General features: G+C 30.2%; 3 protein-coding genes across 3 annotated transcripts; 2 read left to right on the forward strand and 1 right to left on the reverse strand.

Moving 5' to 3' along the window:
* The first annotated feature begins 587 nt into the window (after nt 1-587).
* On the forward strand, nt 588-1905 carry LOC11430498 (F-box protein At1g61340). The gene is made up of 3 exons (XM_003608187.4): nt 588-1022; nt 1128-1202; nt 1357-1905. Exons 1-3 carry the CDS (start codon nt 810-812, stop codon nt 1552-1554), a joined length of 486 nt encoding a protein of 161 aa, XP_003608235.1. The 5' UTR covers nt 588-809; the 3' UTR covers nt 1555-1905.
* A 2257-nt stretch (nt 1906-4162) lies between these two features.
* LOC11428489 (glutamic acid-rich protein) lies at nt 4163-7652 on the reverse strand. The gene is made up of 4 exons (XM_039832774.1): nt 7553-7652; nt 7302-7452; nt 4504-4624; nt 4163-4411 (listed from the first exon to the last, which is right to left on the reverse strand). Exons 1-4 carry the CDS (start codon nt 7650-7652, stop codon nt 4163-4165), a joined length of 621 nt encoding a protein of 206 aa, XP_039688708.1.
* An 8801-nt stretch (nt 7653-16453) lies between these two features.
* Nucleotides 16454-18082, forward strand: LOC11429520 (berberine bridge enzyme-like 10). Its single transcript, XM_003608190.3, has one exon. The coding sequence runs from the start codon at nt 16454-16456 to the stop codon at nt 18080-18082; it is 1629 nt and encodes a 542-aa protein (XP_003608238.1).
* The last annotated feature ends 431 nt before the right edge of the window (nt 18083-18513 follow it).

The raw sequence follows: 18513 nt of genomic DNA on the forward strand, positions 1-18513 counted from the left end.
CAATTAAGTAAAAAAAGCTAAATACATATTTTGGTCCTTTAAGATTGGTAAAAATACCGGGTTAATTTTTTTAAGTTTCAAATATGTTTTTAAGTTTTGTTAGTCTCAAATAAGCTCTTTTGAGTTTTTAAGTTTCAAACAGGTCCTTAAACGAGTAATAGAGAATTAAATTAACAATTTAAAAAAACCTAAATTTTTTGAAGCGCTAACTAGTAATTTTTTTCAAACTTTTAAGACCGTAAAAAGTATTTAGCCTAAAAACAATTATGAATATATATTATATATTATTATTTTAATCCTTGTAGGTTTTTTTTAAAAAGTTTTATTGATTTTGAAGTGGAGGGATTTTAATCCTTAAACTTTTCAATTTAAAATTTCATTGATTTTAATGTGGAGGGATTTTAGTCCTTAAACTTTTCAATTTAAAATTTCATTGATTTTAAAGTGGAGGGACTTTTTTTCTTAAACTTTTGAAATGAAAATTTCATTGATTTTAAAGTAGAGGGAGTTAAAAACTTAAAAAATTTTAATCAAAATTCAAAACTTAATTGAGTGGGTTTTCCATTTCTATATAAATGACCTTAGATTCCCCCAATTCGAGCCTCAATCAAATATCGAGTCTTACTTTAAATCCTCTCATTTAACTAACGCCTTCACAAATAGTAACCATTCTCATTCTCCGATCTCCTTCATCTCTGTTTTTCTGTCTCCAATTTTCCCATCATAATCTCTGTTTAATCTTTTCATTATTTTCATAATCTCTGTTTATTAAGTAAGTTAATTAAACTATAAAGTTTTTAATTGCGTCAATGATGTTGAGAAGAACGGTTTCAGATATGACGCTAGGGTTTGATACTTATAGTTATGGTCGTGCTCTTGGAAGAAAAAGGGTTGTTGTTTCAAACAACGATGAAGCTTTTGAATCCAATCCTGTAACGGTTCCATTGAAGAGAATGTGCAGTGGAAGATTCGATACCATTTCTGAAAAATCTCGCCTTGAAGCCCTTCCTCAAGATCTCCTTGTAAGTTTTGCAATCAATTTCACCGTTTAATTCACCATTTTTCATTTCAGATTCTCTATTTAATTTTGCTGAATTTTTTATTTTATTTTTTTAATTTTTTTGCAGGTTAGGGTTTTATGTGGTGTGGATCATGATGATTTGGAACAGCTTTTTAATGTATCTACAACGATTAAAGAAGCAGTAAGTGTTATTCTATATAAATCAATTTAAAAAAAAATCATTTTTGATTCAATTTGTGTTTTTTTTTCCCTTTCCATTTTTGATTTTTTTTTTTTTTCAATTGATTTGATTGTGCTAGTTTTTGTAACTATTTTTGGGGGTTTTGATTTTGCAGGGTGAAATTGCTAAGCAGATGCATTTTGAGTTCAGTACTCCAAAGAAAAGCAGTGTTGCTGTTAGATCACCATTTGATATTGAAAATGGGTTTGATGATGAAATTGAAGCTCCAAATGCACCTTTGATGTCGAAGAAATCGAAGCCAAGGTTGAGTGCTAACAAACTTGCTGGTATTTCTGTTTCATTGTTTGCTTAATTTGAGCAAAAAATCAAGGAGGAATAGTTGGTGTTGTTTCTCTTGTTGAGTAAATAGATTGCTCCTGTTGTTCTTGTATATTGAACTATACATTAGAAGGGCTTTTTAGAGGGATCAAGATCTTCAAATCATTCATTGAAGATTGATTTTGCTTGGTTGTAATCTTTTCTGTACATCTATAGGCAGATAGAATGGGACAGAGAGTCTAGTGATTTTGTTTGGAGGGATAACATAGGCCCTTCTAGTCTGATAAATTTGAGTATGTACAGATAGAAATTGCATACTCTTTATGCTTCTACAATAAAAATGATGATTAATGTTTCACCTTTTATGATTAAATTTGTTCCTTGATGTTATTATTGTTATGTTTTCTTTCATTTCAAATCTTTGTATTAGATTCATTTTCCTTGGTGGTGGTGGTCCTTGAAATATACACAGAATGTTCATAACTCTGGTGAATTTTTCTATTTTTGATTGTAAAATTGTCATTGGTAGCGAGTGACTTCTTTCAAAAAAAAAAAAAACGCTAGTGCCTAATAGTGCCCAACTGTAAAGTGGAAATAAACAATCTGATACATCATCATCAATCATGGTCCACAGAAATTCGAGGGAAACTTAGATTGTGATACTTGTACTTGACTTAGTTTGAATGAACATCTTTATCTTTAGACTTGAAGACTGTAAAGCTATCATTTTCTTTCTTTTAGTTTAGTACTAGAGGTTAATATAAATCTATATACTAGTATCATTCTTTAGCCATATGTGCGGGCCTTTGGAAAACTCAAATTCATGTGTACTTATGAGTCTAAGTGTCTAACAATCATTGGTTCCATCTATGTCTTAAGAATTTTTGACAACCATGAAACCATAAAAGACTCAAAAACCCCTTAGTTTTTAGATATTTGATATGAAGGTGATTTTCAGTCTTTCAGACAACATTATTTTCAATGCCTAAACTGAGTTGAAACCAGCTCTTATATAGGCTCAAAACTTTGCTTCTCTCCAATGAAACTAGCTTGAAATTGGTACTGCTACAATTTAATAGGATATTGATAATATATCATCTAATTAACATAAGAACATCAATAATGCTGTTGCTTTACAAAGTACAAACACTATTGTGCGTGTACTAATAATCATTGTTTCCAACTAATGAAACCCCTTTTCAAAATTATAGTGCATATTCACAAATAATAATACTTCTTGATCATGAGTAATTACCTGATTTATGATTATTTATTAGAAAATATGAATCTTCACCCTGTTTTAATTCCTTCCTTTTACATGTCAACCTATAGCTATTCTATATGGACAACTAGTTTCTATTAATTAGGGAATACGCTGACACCGCCCAAGGAAACCATATGATGTAGGACTTCAACAAAAGAATAATGGAACAAATGAAATAAATTTAGCTAACTAAATGCTTACCTAAATTTTTGGTAATATATAATAATATTACTTGCCAGTTGCCATGTGTCATTTATCCCAAGTATATCTATCTAGATGTACAAACTTAATCAATCACTTAACTTCCAAAGGGAGTAGACAACTAGACATCAAATCTAGATTCAAAGAAAAATGGATTTGGAATATAGCTAGTAGTAGTTAATTTATTTAGAATATTCACATTCTCTTTAAGAGTGGTACTTCCTGCCCTGTGTAGCTAAAAAGATCGCTGTTATCCGACATACAACATGATCACTATCACAAAAGAACATAATAAGAATAACACACAAAAGAACTTCATAATAAAAGGAAAAAACATATATAAAAAAACAGGCATTAAGCTAATGCTTTTTACTACTAATTTTTAACAGGGTGAAGCTCGTCATATTATAATGTTCCATCTAAGGCCGGTCTAAGAGTAAGACTATTAAGACCTTTGCTTTAGACCTCCAACAAAAAATCATTTTTCATTAGATTTTATAAACAAAACAGCCTCATATACAAACAGATTAAAATTTGTTTTAAACCTTGCATACAGATTAAGCCTCATTTGATTCCTCTTTCTTTTAATTTTTCCTTTCTACCATTTCCACATTCTTTTTGTGGAGTTCTCAAAGAAGATAAGAATGTGCCAATCGCTTTCTCATCATTGTTTTCATCTTCTCCTAAGTTTTAATGAATGACTCTCCATAACTTATTTGATGATTTAATCCCACCAATAAATAATCTTTTAAATCATGGTCCAACCTGCACTTCTTGAACATTAGTATAGGTTTTACAAGCAAAAATTGTTTAATTTTTGTCTTCCTTACAAGCTTTCTTGGTATCCATCTTTAAGCGTGGAATTCAATCCACTTTTTATTTCAACAAAAACAAACCAAACAAAGGGGAACTTGGGTTGGGAAGCACATATGTAATGAGTCTCTCATGCTCCAAACAAAATAAAAATACGCATAACAATAAAATAAATTTAAGTGTTTGGCATAATTCATACAAAGTCTTGACCACACATTTTATGACAATTTAAATCAAGTAAAACAAAGCAAATGGGCATCATGCCATGCACCCAAATCTCATTATATATTCTTAAAACTAATTTTCAACTCTTGAAAGTTGGGTTTAAAGTGTCCCTTAAAGGTTCATATATATCATTGGGGCACTATGTTGAGTTGCTACTATCATCATCACTATTATCCTCTTCAACAACAAGTTCATCAGCAACATCATTATCATCATCGACAACAGGTTCTTCATTATACAAACGCGGATTAGCAGGTAGAGCCAATATATAGCTTCGAGCAACAAAATCTTCTTCAACAAAATATTCTTCTTCTTCTTCTTCTTCTTCTTCCTCCTCACAATCAACAACTTCCAACTGGGGAAACTCTTCTTTAAGCAAAGTCAATTCCTATGCCATGCCGAACATAACCTTATTGATTAGATTTTCATTAAGATAAAATATTTTGTTTATGTAAAATGAAATATATGTGTATATCTTACCTCTTTCTCAAACTTGTCAATATCCGGACAGAGCAAAGCAATCAATGCATCATAATTTGGATCATCTCTCAGTGAGAGTTGGTCAGGACAATGTGTGCGACAAACAGGACATTCATTTTTTCTGCAATTGATGACAAGAAAATATATTACAACTAAATAATCAACACAGTTCAAACTAAAAATATGTAAAATATTGATAAGTAAATATGGTGGAAGTTCAAGGAAAAACCCAAAGCGCATGCACTTGTTTATGCACTCTTCGCAGAAACGATGCAGACATTCTCTTATAGTTTTTGTTTTCCGAATGATTCCTACACATATAATGAAATCAACCACCACCTTTTAGTATAGCATCCAATCATTATTATTACGAAAGATTTATACAAACTACTTAAGATGTTAGTGTATCTGACATATATATATTCTACAATGCAATAAATATTTCATATGTGCATTTGAACATTTATATAGAATAAGTACCCTATTGTATCTTTACTTCGAACTAATTATTTTTTTAGAAAGACTTTCTTTCTCAAAGATAAATATCATGAAGCTAACTTAAAACAAAAGTTGTGAATGAGATACACAACTTCCATTAAAGACAAGTGCATTAATCTTTATGCAAAGTTATGTCCAACATTATTTCATATGTATAATGTAAATATTGCCGTAGATTTTCTCATCAACTAATATTAAATTGGTTTGTTCAACATTTTGACCATTTCATTTGATCAACTATTGTTACATTTTCTCATTAGAACAAAATTTTCATAAAATTACCCATATTTGCAGTAATAAATAAGGAAATCTAGCATTAATAATAAATTACATACCAAAGCAAATAGGGCACTCAATCTCATACATGCTTGACAAATCTATGCTCGCATACCTGAAAATAAACCAATAGGGGAATCCACAAACGTTAGAATGTTGGATCCGTTACATTATAAAAAATTTAGAATTGTTTCAAAACATTATATATGATCATATATATTTGATTTATATATTCTTTTTTTATTTGTTGAAATGAAAATAAAAATAAATTGGAAGTAACCATGCCTTAATATTTTAGAGAGGTGGGTCACTTAATTGCTGAATTCCCACCCTTTTACATTTGTTTTTGAAAAGACAAAGAGATTACTAGATATTAGCCAAGGACAAAACATACTCAGTCCATATACAAAGCATACACAAGAAAATAAAAGTACCTTTGAATTTAGAAAAGAGTTACACTCTTAAGAGGTATTTCATAGGATCTACACATCACTCGTAGAGTTATAGTCTAGACACTAAGATAGAATTAACTCTTAAAACATATTGTGACCATTTTAATATATTTAATTCACTAAAATAAAGTCATCATCCTAGAATGAAAATGGAGATGCTAAAAATTGCATTTTCAAAGGATTTCTTGAATCATAATAATGTGTGTGTGAGACATGTATTTGTGTCAAGTGTGAGTTATAAGTTTCACATTGTAGAGAAAAGTAAATATTGAGCATCATATAAGTGAGAAAAAACATAAACCTAATTTCTTAATATTTTGACTTAAGATGTGGTGTCCAACCGACTAGTGTGGGTTGTCTTAACCCCATATAATAATCCCAATGCTTCTCTCATTAACCAACAATGTTATGAAAGTCGATGGTTACTTAAGAGACTTAGTCCTGATCTCAAAAGTCTCTCCGACAATGATGGTCAGGAAGTGTGCCCTCACCAAAAACAATGCTCCTGTTGATGAAATGTTGGTTGTTGAGGTATTGTTATAGATTTGATTCAAACTTGTAAATAGTTGTGCTACTTAACATTTGGAGTCGCCATCAACTTAATTCAATTCAAGAAATAAGAACTTCCTTCGCATGCCATCTAAGCACAATAATTTATTTTATTTTTGAATGGAATCTAAGAACAATAATTTGATTAACAATTAATCAAATATATATTTTATTGTAATAAATTGCAGAGCTAAAAGTGAGTATCTATGGTATACATATATGATTAGGTTTAATTAGGGTCGATTCATAGGTAAGGCCTTCAGGACATTGCCTTAGGCCTCTAAAATATACTACAAATTTTACTTGATAAACAAATCCCATACTTGACTATTTGTAAGATTAGAATTAATAAAAATTATTCAGATTTAACATTGTCTCAACAAAGATCAAATTAATTGATTTTATTATCAACCGGAAAAGAAATATCAAACAAAATTGATTACATTAGTTTAATAAATGATTTTGTATTATAAGTGCAAGTAAAAAATTAAACCAAAACTTAGTAATTTTACTAAAATACTGATCATTCATTTTTCAAAGAAATGACTAATCTGTATTAACAAACAAACCTTAAAGGACTAAATTGACTCATCTTAAAGTTATGAGATCAAATTGAACTTAAAAAATGTGTTAAGGACCAAATGATATTTAATCCAAGATAAAATCAAACTAAAGACCTATATAAGAATATATCTAGAAAGATTTGCAAATAATTCATATAAAATACATGTTGATGCCTTGGACCTTGCTATGAAGTAATTATAATCTAATTAAGCAAAAGACCACGCAGAAAAAAAGAAAATTAAGCATACAAAGATACACATACATCCTTATATCTTAAGTATGGCAATGTATTTGATCCAAATTTAGGCCAAATATATGTATTTTTTTGCTTATATTTATAATGAGATGGAGTAATTAAAATCCACATAAAAATTTAAAGGGGGGAAATAAATGATAGAAGAATAAAACAATAAAAATATATAGCATATGAGAAAATATACGAGGAATCGGTTTACATACTCTTCTTTTTCAGTTTTATCTTGTTCTTCAGCTTCATCGTCTGCTTCCTCTTCTTTCTCTTCTCCATCATCATCACCATCGTCGCCATCATCATCCTTTTCACCATTTTCTTCTACTTCTTCATTATTAGAAGAATGCATTTGATCCGATCCTAATGCAAACAAATTAACAAGATAATAAATATATATAAGAAAATACAAGAAGCAGCCACATTATTGAGATAAGATTAAGAAAGAAGAAAAAACACTTACCAACTTCATATTTGGGTTGCTCCTGCAAGTTGTTTATCTCTTTCTTGGTCTCCTCATTCTCTTTGAGAGACTCTTCATGAGAGGACATATTTCCTGACATTGTGATCAACTGGATAGATTTAGTTCTTCCTTAGTTGCTTTTGTACTTCCTTGTGTATATATAGGCAAATGCTAATGATATAAGTTTACAGACAATTTTGTAATTTAAAAGGTATATGCTCTTCAAACGTGCTATATTTATTGATATTTATTCTTCTTTTTTTGTTTATAATTTTTTCCCATTGGCAGTACCCAATTGAATTAATGGAAATATTTATTAACTTATAAAAATAATATTATACCAAAAAATACATTTGACCAACTTAATGATATATAACTTTTTATATATTATTACTATTAAATTTCAAATATTTAATATAACAAATTAGGAAAATAATTTTCACAATTTAATACTCCGTCTAATTCCAATTCTATATAAAAAATTTAACTTATTTTGATTGTAAGTTTTTTAAGTAGTACCAAACTGAAGTAATGAAAGTCCTTGTGAGTTTAGGTCAGTTGGTAAGGACAATGCATAATATATGTAAGGTTCGGGGTTCGAACGCCGGGCACCACAAAAAAAACTGAAGTAATGAAAATATTAACCATTAATTATTATAGAAAAACAGATGACATGTTATATTGATAGAAATATTAAATGTAAAGTTTTAAATATAAAAACCATTGAATAATAGAAATAAATATTAAATAATACCAAAAAAATAAATAATAAATTCCAGTCAAAAAATGTGAACAACATATGCTTTTAAATATTAAAAATTAGTCCTTTAAAAAATAAAAAAATTATACTTACCAAAAATAAAAAAATTAGTTCTTTTAGGTAAATGGTGTAAATAGTGTTGACTATAAAATATAAATACATGTATATAGTATATATTTAGATATTTTTCTTGCTTTTTTTTGTTGCATAAGATTCATTTATAATCAAAGTTCTCTAAAAATATATTTTCAATTGAATTAATCAAAGAAAATTAAAAAGAAATATATCTATATAGTACTAACTATCAAGTAAAAATAATAATTTTAGTGCCCCTAGAAAAATGGTAACCTGGACTGCCGCCCCTCCCGCCCACCCTTTGGGCCACCCTAGGAAATACCTCCCGTGAGATATAGCATCCCTCTTTTTATATGGAACCCGTAATCAAATGAGATGCTTATTTGAGAGCCCTACAAATTGCCCAAACCTATGGTGTACCACCAACGTCCACATGCTAGGATGATTCAGATTATATATGCCAAAAACCTCAGACAAATTTTAATTATATAATTTTAACTGGGCTTTCACCCTACAAAGTATGAGTTTTAACAAATGTAATTTAATTTCAACGACATACAATAAATATAACCAACTCAAGTACATCAAACGACTTAATCCAGAACGTAAAATACATAATAAAACAAAACATAACAGATGATAGATCAGTTAACCTAACTTATTCATCTGGTTCCTCCATCGGAGCCTTGATTTATTCATAGTTCATGGGCCTTTCGTTATAGTTCTTGGTCTAGATCAAACTTTTTTGAATATATTCGAATGACTTGACCAATAAAGTGTCCAACTCAATCATACCTTTAGTATTGTATGGACCAAATATCGAAAACATGGTTCTCGCATCGTCGTCGTTCTTGAGTTTCATATGACTGAGCTGCACTCTTCCGACCGAGTTGATCGATGGACGTTGATACTCAACACTTTCCATCCTCCCTGTGTTTTTATGGTTGAGTGGACAGTTGATTTGATTCAGTTGATCCTTCAATACGAAGAGAGTGACATCATTTCGAACCCTAAACATATATGAGTTTTTCCCCGTTGTTGTAAACTGTTGTTAGTTTGGTGTTCAAATCAACGACTGAAGTGTAATGGTGTTTTGGTGTGGTTTACAGTAATCAAACACACTATTTTATACACCCTCCGGTCACTATTATAAGCAAAATTTTGCATTTTAGATTCATTCAATTTATGATGTATATGGTCTTTATTATAGACTACATACATCATTTAATGAATGAATTTAAAATGCAAAGTTTTACTTATAATAGTGACTGGAAGATGTATATGTTTTTGTGCATCGGCGACCATAGAATTTTTCAGTGCAATGTGGACAAAAAAAACTTGTATTAAATAGGTTCAATATTTATATTCCAAAGATTTGGCACCATTAGATTTGGGATTTGATGGAATTTACAAAGTAAAGAGGTGGAGGAGAAATTAGTAATGTGCAAGCATCGTGATGTTGTCGTGATAAATTTTTTCGCTGAAAGCAGCAATTCCCTTGATTATCTTACGAGCAATGCTATATATCAAGAAAGATTTTATCAAGAAAATTTCAAGAATGACATGGCAGAATAACCACCCTTAGATTTTATCAAGAAATAGTCCTGAAATTAATGTTAACCAATAAAATCTCAGTCTGGCCGGAAATCATGGGGTGGTGGGTGTTATGTATCTTTTTTTTTTTTATGAAAGATTAATAAATGAGACTGAAATCTAAAGGTGGTTATTGTGCCATGTCATTCTTGAATTTTTCTTATAAAATCATTTTTGATATCTAGCATTTTCCTTATCTTACACATTGTATTGGATAACTTTCAAATGGAAAATGCTAGATACTAAAAATGATTTTATCAAGAAAGATTTAAGAATGATATGCCAGAATAATTACTCTTAGATTTCAGTCTTATTTATTAAGAGGAATGCTATATATCAAGAAAGATTTTTTCAAGAAAATTTCAAGAATGACATGGCAGAATAATCACCCTTAAATTTTATCAAGAAATATTCATGAAATTAATGTTAACCAATAAAATCTCAGCCTGACCGGAAATCATGGGGTGGTGGGTGTTATGTATCTTTTTTTATGAAAGATTAATAAATGAGACTGAAATCTAAAGGTGATTATTGTGCCATGTCATTCTTGAATTTTTCTTATAAAATCATTCTTGATATCTAGCATTTTCCATTTATTAACCTTTCATTAAAAAAAAAAAGACATAACACGCACCACCCCATGATTTCCGGCCAAACTGAGATTTTATTGGCTAATATTAATTTTAGGACAATTTCTTCATAAAATCTAAAAGTGATTATTTTGTCATGTCATTCTTAAATCTTTCTTCATAAAATCTTTCTTGATAAAATCTTTCAAATTATTTTTATTCGGAAACAATGCATTCTTTGACATAGAATATTAATGACCACTCAACCACGTATGAAACTTTGCACCTATAATAACATCATTCCATTCTAACAGAAACAAAAAAAATTTAAAATTGTACGTTTGCCTTTTTTATATTTGGATGTCCCTATTAGAGCTATCAAAACAGACTATCCAGTTCGTTTAGGACTGACTTTAACGGGCTTTAAATTTTATTGGACTGGGCTAAAAAATCCGGTTGAAATACGAGCTTGAAAAATAATACCCAAGTTCGGCCCTACACAGGCCTCGGGCTAAATGGGTCGGCCGTGTAAAAATTTACTTTTTAAAAATAAAAATAAAAAGTACTATAAAATACTCCTATAAAATTTCTTATAAATAATATTTTTAATATGCTTAAATAATGCCTAGCACAAAAAAATTGTAAACATTTTCGTACAAATGTTATAAACTAAACGGAGAAGAAAATAATTTTAAATAAATTACGTACGTTATGGTTATAAATATTTTATATATTCGATATTTAAAATTATAAATAACGAAACGAGTAAATATAATTTTATATTACATTTATATATATGTGTTAATTTATTGAATTTTCACTTTTATTTTTTTACTTTGATAATCAACTAAGTAAAGAATCATTTTAAAACTATATGTAATATATAGGATTTTTTTTGTTATGCGGGTACCCGCAGCCCGTTCGGGTTAGCCCTAATGGGTACCAGGTTAAAAAGCCCTATACAAATCCGAAAATTGCTTTTCTGACATTAAAAGTCTCATAAAAACGTAAATAATGAATGATTAAATAGTAGGTTTAAATTTTTTTTCTTGGGTTTTATTAATGAATGATGAATTTAGATGAAGATGAGGGAAGAAGAAGAGGAAATTAAATAAATTAGGTGTTGGTGATACACTATAAAATATGATAGACCTTCGTAATCCAACGATCTTTTTTTATGAGATTAAAAATATAAAAAATTAGACCAAATTGAATAAAAAAAATAAGTTAAGGAACGTGCTTGAGAAGAGTTAAAATTTATGGGACTAAATTGAATAAAATAAATAAGATAAGGGGTCGGCAAATTAATTAAGCTTTTTTTTATTATGTTTACTTTACTCTCTCCTATGTTCTCTCTCTTCATCCTGTTTTTCAACCATCACAATTCACAACCTAACCACTATTTGTTTCAACCAACATCAAGATTTGTAATTATCCATCAAATTCCATTTTTTTTTATCGTTTTAAATTTCATAAGCACCCAATTTTAGAGAAGAAAAGGGGGAGGAAAATGCAGTGTTGATTTTAGAGAGAGAAAGAGGTACTGGTTACTTTGGTTGTAGAGAGATAAAGTGACAAAATAATTATCTGAATTTGTTACATTCATCCTTCTGGATTCATGTTGTTGGTTAGTGGATTGATGATGATGCTTCAATAAGAACAAAATAATTGAATAAGTAGAGAGAAATTTAAATCTGAGTGTCTCAAAAGATGAAACATCTACAGATATGGAGAAATAGAAAAACTCCATTGAAGCTTCAATAAAAACAAAACGAATTCATTTAAAATATGTATAAAAAAAAAAAAATCCAATGTTTAAAGCATGCATCATCCAATAAAGCTTCATCTTCATGAAATATGAATTAGTGGTGATTTTTGGAGAGATCGATGACAAAGAATCTTCATGTGTACCAATACCGACCTCTTGATTCTGGTTGGTTTTGCAATAAAAATTACAGAACATAATTGATGGCTTAGGCATCATTAGATCTCGTTAAATTAACCTACAATTAATAAAGCATTTCAAAAGCATGCTAGTGGCAATAAAGATTTTTTAAGATCGTTGTTTGAGAGAATAGAAGAAGACCAACTTGTGCAATCCATTAAAGAAAGAAATTTCTAAGCGATAGTTAACTATCACTACCACTGAGTTTAGCGGTAGTTAATTTTTAGCGGCTTGGTAAACGGTTGTTAAATGTTATTGAGAACATTTGATATTTTACTTGTGTCAATGTGAACTTATCAATGTCAGAAAAGTAATTTTTTAAAAATCCAGATTTCAATATTTAAGGCCCAAACCCTATAATTAATCGGGCTGAACGGACTGACCCATTCGAACTAGCCTGTTTTGGATTGTCATTTTGGATTGTAACTTATCATTGGATTATCATTTTGGATTGTAACTTATCAACATCTTTTGGCAACTTGTTTGTCATTTTGATTGATTTATCTTTACTTGATCCTTTAAGTATTTCTCACTATTTTATTGAGTTTGGCTATTTAACATGGGATTCAAAGGCTGGACGATATATTATGTCTCTAATTTGGTTTTCTTGTGTTTAGGTGATATGGAAATAGCAGAATAATAAAATATTTAGGCAAAAAGAAGACTTTATTCATCTTTTATTCGATAAAGTCAAGTTTCTATCCTACCGGCGGCTAAAGATAAAATACGTTAATTTAGCTTTTGATTATCATGATTGTGGCTTAACCCGTTCTCTTGTTTGGGTATTGACTAACATCTCTAGCTAGAGATCTCCTTCCTTTTGTTTTTTTGGTTGGTTTGATTACCATTTGTAAGACTTTGATGTTTCTCTCTAGTATATGTTGTGTTAGGAGGAATGCTTATTATTGTTAATATATTGAAAATGTTAACAAGTACCCCATGTAATTTTTTTTTTATTGTTGAGACTATTGGAGGAATGCTTATAATTGAGTAAATACTCAATTTCCCCCTTGAAATTGTAGGTTTCGTCAATTACCCCCCTGAAATTAACAAAACTTCAATTACCCCCCTGAAATTGCATAACGTTAATCAATTTACCCCCTCCGTCAAATTTTTCTGTTAACTGTTTACGGTTATGATCAAATACCCCCCTGAAATTTTGCACTTATGTGCAAAATGCCCCCTAAACTTAAAAATTTATATTTTCTTTATCCTTGACTCAAAATATATTAAAGGCAAACAATTAACAATTATTGATCATATAAATCTTTATGGAATGTATGTTTATGCAGCTATTGGTCATATAAATCTTTATGGAAAGTATGTTACTCTCATGTATTTTAAATATATACATATATAGAAGACTTTTTTTTTACACAATTTGGTAATTATGTTAGAGTATGCAGTCATAAAGTACACAAGTCTTTGATAATTGTGTCCATAAAGAAAATTCATAGGTTAATATCTGCATAAGGAAGAAGAAACAATGCTTAGGTTTGTGAATTTGCAACTTAATTAATGATATTCATTCATTTTCTTGTGAATATAATTTTTATGACAATAGGTACAATATACTACTTGAAGAACTAAATGTATGATTTTTGGTAAGAAAAAAAATCTAAATTTTTAAGTTTAGGGGGCATTTTGCACATAAGTGCAAAATTTCAGGGGGGGTATTTGATCATAACCGTAAACAGTTAACAGAAAAATTTGACGGAGGGGTAAATTGATTAACATTATGTAATTTCAGGGGGGTAATTGAAGTTTTGTTAATTTCAGGGGGGTAATTGACGAAACTTACAATTTCAGGGGGGAAATTGACTATTTACTCGCTTATGGAGTAATTGTTAATAAAAATTCACTTTTTTTTTTTTTAGGGAATTCACTTTTATTATTGTTGATCTTCGAAAAAAATTGAATTTTGCTTTATAATTGAGTCCAGAGAAAGTATTCATTAATAAGCAAATCCATGTAGGGGTGTTCGCGGTGCGGTTTGGTTCGGTTTCAAGCATAATAATCATTCAAACCGCGAGAGAAAAAAGTATGCGGTTTGGTTTGGTTCGGTTGATTTTTAAAAAGTCATCCAAACCAAACCAATACGGTTTGGATTGGTTCAGTTGATGCGGTTAATCGCGAGATAAATAAAAAAATTACATTAACTCTAATATTGCCAACTAGTACCAAGCAATTTTAATTATTCAAAAAAAGAACTTGAAGTTCCAAAAAAGCATTACAATACCAATAAAAGTTATTTATCTAAAATAACATTACAGTACCAAAATAATATTTAAGAACCAAAAAAGAACAACTTGAAGTTCCAAAGTAACACATTATCATGGCTCCAAAATAAGAACACATCGCCTCGATGCCTCCATCTCCGTGACTCCATCTGCATATCATAATTGATTAGTTTGTTGGTCAGATCAATTGATTCAAAAACAAATATAAAAATTTAAAAAGAATAAACAATTGAACATACCATTTAATTTTTTTCAAGCACGTCTATTAATCAGATTCAATATCAGAAATCCCCTTATTCAATTGTGGGATCGGAGCCAATTCTAAGAATGTATCAAATTATATATAACAAAAGTTAGACATAATAAATAATTAAAATTGAATAAAATAAAATCATGAACAAATATACATATATACCTTCTTCGAGCTTCTCTAAGTCTTCCAACTGCTCCTCGATATCAACTGACAAAGGTGATGATCTTAACCAATTTTGTGCACATATTAAAGCTTCAACAGTGTGGGTTGTAAGAGAGCTCCTATAACAACTAAGAACTCTACCCCCAGTGCTAAAAGCAGACTCCGAAGCAACAGTTGATATTGGCATAGCCAATATATCTCTAGATATTAGACCATGAGTAGGGTATTTGGTGGAATTCACCTTCCACCAATTCAAGATGTCAAAATCAGGATTTTTCTTCTCCCTAGACTCTGAGAGATAGATATCCACTTCAGTTTGACTCAAATTCGGATCTTGATCCATATCCTTCTCAAATTGATCATCAACATCTTCTGTAACAAATTATGAACCTTCTATTTCTTGTGAAACACTTTCTGCTTGGCCTTTATTTGAGAAACGACTATAGCTTTCAAACATTTTGTTTAAAGCTTCCTTTACCTTATAGTATTTTTGCGGTTTGGTTTGGTTTGGTTCGGTTGCTGAGATGCAAACTGCAAACTGAACCGAACCGCGCGGTTCAGTCTAAAAGTCATCCGAACTCATCCGAACCAAGTGCGGTTTTTTGCGATTTCGGTTTGAGTTGGTTCGGTTTGCGGTTTTTCTATTGGGTTGGTTCGGTTTTGAATACCCCTAAATCCATGTATAAAAAACGGTCAACATGCATAATAACTCCTGACATATCTTTTGGAATAAATTTGTCAAAAAATCTCTATTTTTGAATAAAAAAATTGTCAAGGTAAAACAATCAAATCAATTCCAAGTACTATATAAACTTTTGATTTTTTTTTAGGGAATAAACTTTGTAACCTATAATGACGTCATGCTAAGTCAAAGAAAATAGTTTAATATGGTTATTGTTTAAATTTAATTCCAAGTACTATATAAACTTTGGAAACTTATTTTTTTTAGGAACAAACTATGTAACCTATAATGACATCATGCTAAGTCAAAGAAAATAGTTTAATATGGTTATTGTTTAATGAGTCAACATGAATAACTATTGTAATAGTAGCCAACATGCATAATAACTCATGACATCTTCTTTTTGAATAATCTGTCAAAAAAAAAAAAAAAAAATCTTCTTTTTGAATAAAATAACGGTATAACATTAAAGTTTAGATTCTTTATATCAAGCTAATTATGTCCATAACTAATTAGAAATTTCTGTTTAGATTCTTTATGTTGTTCAAGCCTAGATAAATCCACCATATAGTATTCTTAATGTAACACATTGACCATCATCAAACTCTCCACCAACGCTACGATGGATACTATCACAAAATTGTCCTTTCTCCTCTCAACTCTAACATTTTCTCTTTCTGTTCTTGGAACAACTTCATATTCTTCTTCATCATCATCATCATCACCCCTTGAGAACTTTTTCCAATGTCTTTCAAACCATTCTCCACCTTCATATCCTGCATCCAACGCCATTTACACTCCAAAAAACTCCTCATTCTTATCCATCTTACACATGCACACATACAACAACAGATTTTCATCACGAACAGCACCAAAACCTCTTGCAATTGTAACATCCCTGCATGTGTCACACGTGCAAGGAACAATTATATGTGCAAAAAAATATGATCTTCAAATTAGAATCCGAAGCGGTGGCCATGATTGTGAAGGCCTTTCATATGTATCAGATGTTCCTTTTATTATACTTGACATGTTTCATCATGATTCAGTTGATATTGACGTTGAAAACGGAACAGCATGGGTTGAAGCAGGTGCAACACTTGGTAAGGTTTATTATTACATTGCAAAGAAGAGTCAAGTTCATGCTTTTCCAGCTGGGGTGTGTCCTACAGTAGCTACTGGTGGTCATTTTTCAGGTGGTGGTTATGGTAATTTAATGAGAAAATTTGGTCTATCTGTTGATAATATAATTGACGCAAAAATTGTTGATGTTAATGGTAGTATTCTTGATAGAAAATCAATGGGAGAAGATTTATTTTGGGCTATAAGGGGTGGTGGTGGTGCAAGTTTTGGTGTCATTCTTAAATGGAAGATTAAACTTGTTTCTGTGACTCCTAAAGTGACAGTTTTCAAAGTGCAAAAGAGTGTAGAAGAAGGTGCAGCCAAGGTTGTTTACAAATGGCAACAAGTTGCATCCGAATTGGATGAAAATCTTTTCATAAGAGCTACGTTTGATATAGTCAATGGTACTCAAACTGGTAAAAAGACAGTAAATGTTACTTTTATTGGAATGTTTTTAGGGCTAACTGATAAATTATTACCTTATTTGAATGATAGTTTCTCTGAATTGGATTTGAAGAAAAGTGATTGTATTGAAATACCATGGGTCAATTCAACTCTTTATTGGTACAATTACCCAATTGGAACCCCTATTGAAGCTTTGCTTGATGTGCCCAAAGAGCCTCTTTATTCCAATTTTAAAACCATGTCAGATTATGTGAAGAAGCCCATTTCAGAGGGTGATTTAGGGTCAATTTTGGAGTTTATGATGATTAAAAGTGATCGTATGCGGATGGAATGGAATCCTTATGGTGGGAAGATGCATAAGATTTCAGCATCAGAAACTCCATTTCCTCATAGGAAAGGAAATTTGTTCTTGATTGAATATTTGACATCTTGGGATGAAGATGGAATTGAGGCTAAAAATCTTTACCTGAACATGGCAAAGACATTCTATGATTTTATGACACCTTGGGTTTCCAATTCGCCTAGGAAGGCATTTCTTAATTATAGAGATCTTAATATAGGTGCAAATTATCCTAGTAATGCAACAACCAAAGTTGACATTGCACGAAGTTATGGGATCAAATATTTTCAGGGTAACTTTCATAGATTAGTGCATGTTAAATCCAAGGTTGATCCTCACAATTTCTTTAGATATGAGCAGAGTATACCACCTCTTTTCCATTAGTTATAGAATTCTAGCTAATTTATTTAAGTGGAAAGTTGTGGACCATTTGAAAAAACAGGAGAAATTGTTGGGATTTTTTATATCAAAGTGAAGTTCATCAATAATAAAATATTCAATACGAATATAATATTATCACTTATTGCTAGATATGTATGTGGCTACTATTGTTTTTTTTTTTCTTTTCTAGAGAACTCAACATGAGAGTTTTTGAAATGAAAATCGAGTAAAACTCTACAATCTTTTGAAATAGTGCCAAACTCATAAAAAATGGATGAAAAATGAAAACCATATCTACAACAAATTTGACATCCAACTCAAAAATACAAGTTAGATACAACAAAATAACTTCTCATTCATGAATAGTTAACGCTAAAATAAAAATTGTGTTTTTGGCGGCCAAAAGTTCTCACAAACTTGCAAAAACGACAAAA

The sequence above is a fragment of the Medicago truncatula genome, chromosome 4 (genome assembly GCF_003473485.1).
Source record: "Medicago truncatula cultivar Jemalong A17 chromosome 4, MtrunA17r5.0-ANR, whole genome shotgun sequence".
Taxonomy (NCBI): domain Eukaryota; kingdom Viridiplantae; phylum Streptophyta; class Magnoliopsida; order Fabales; family Fabaceae; genus Medicago; species Medicago truncatula.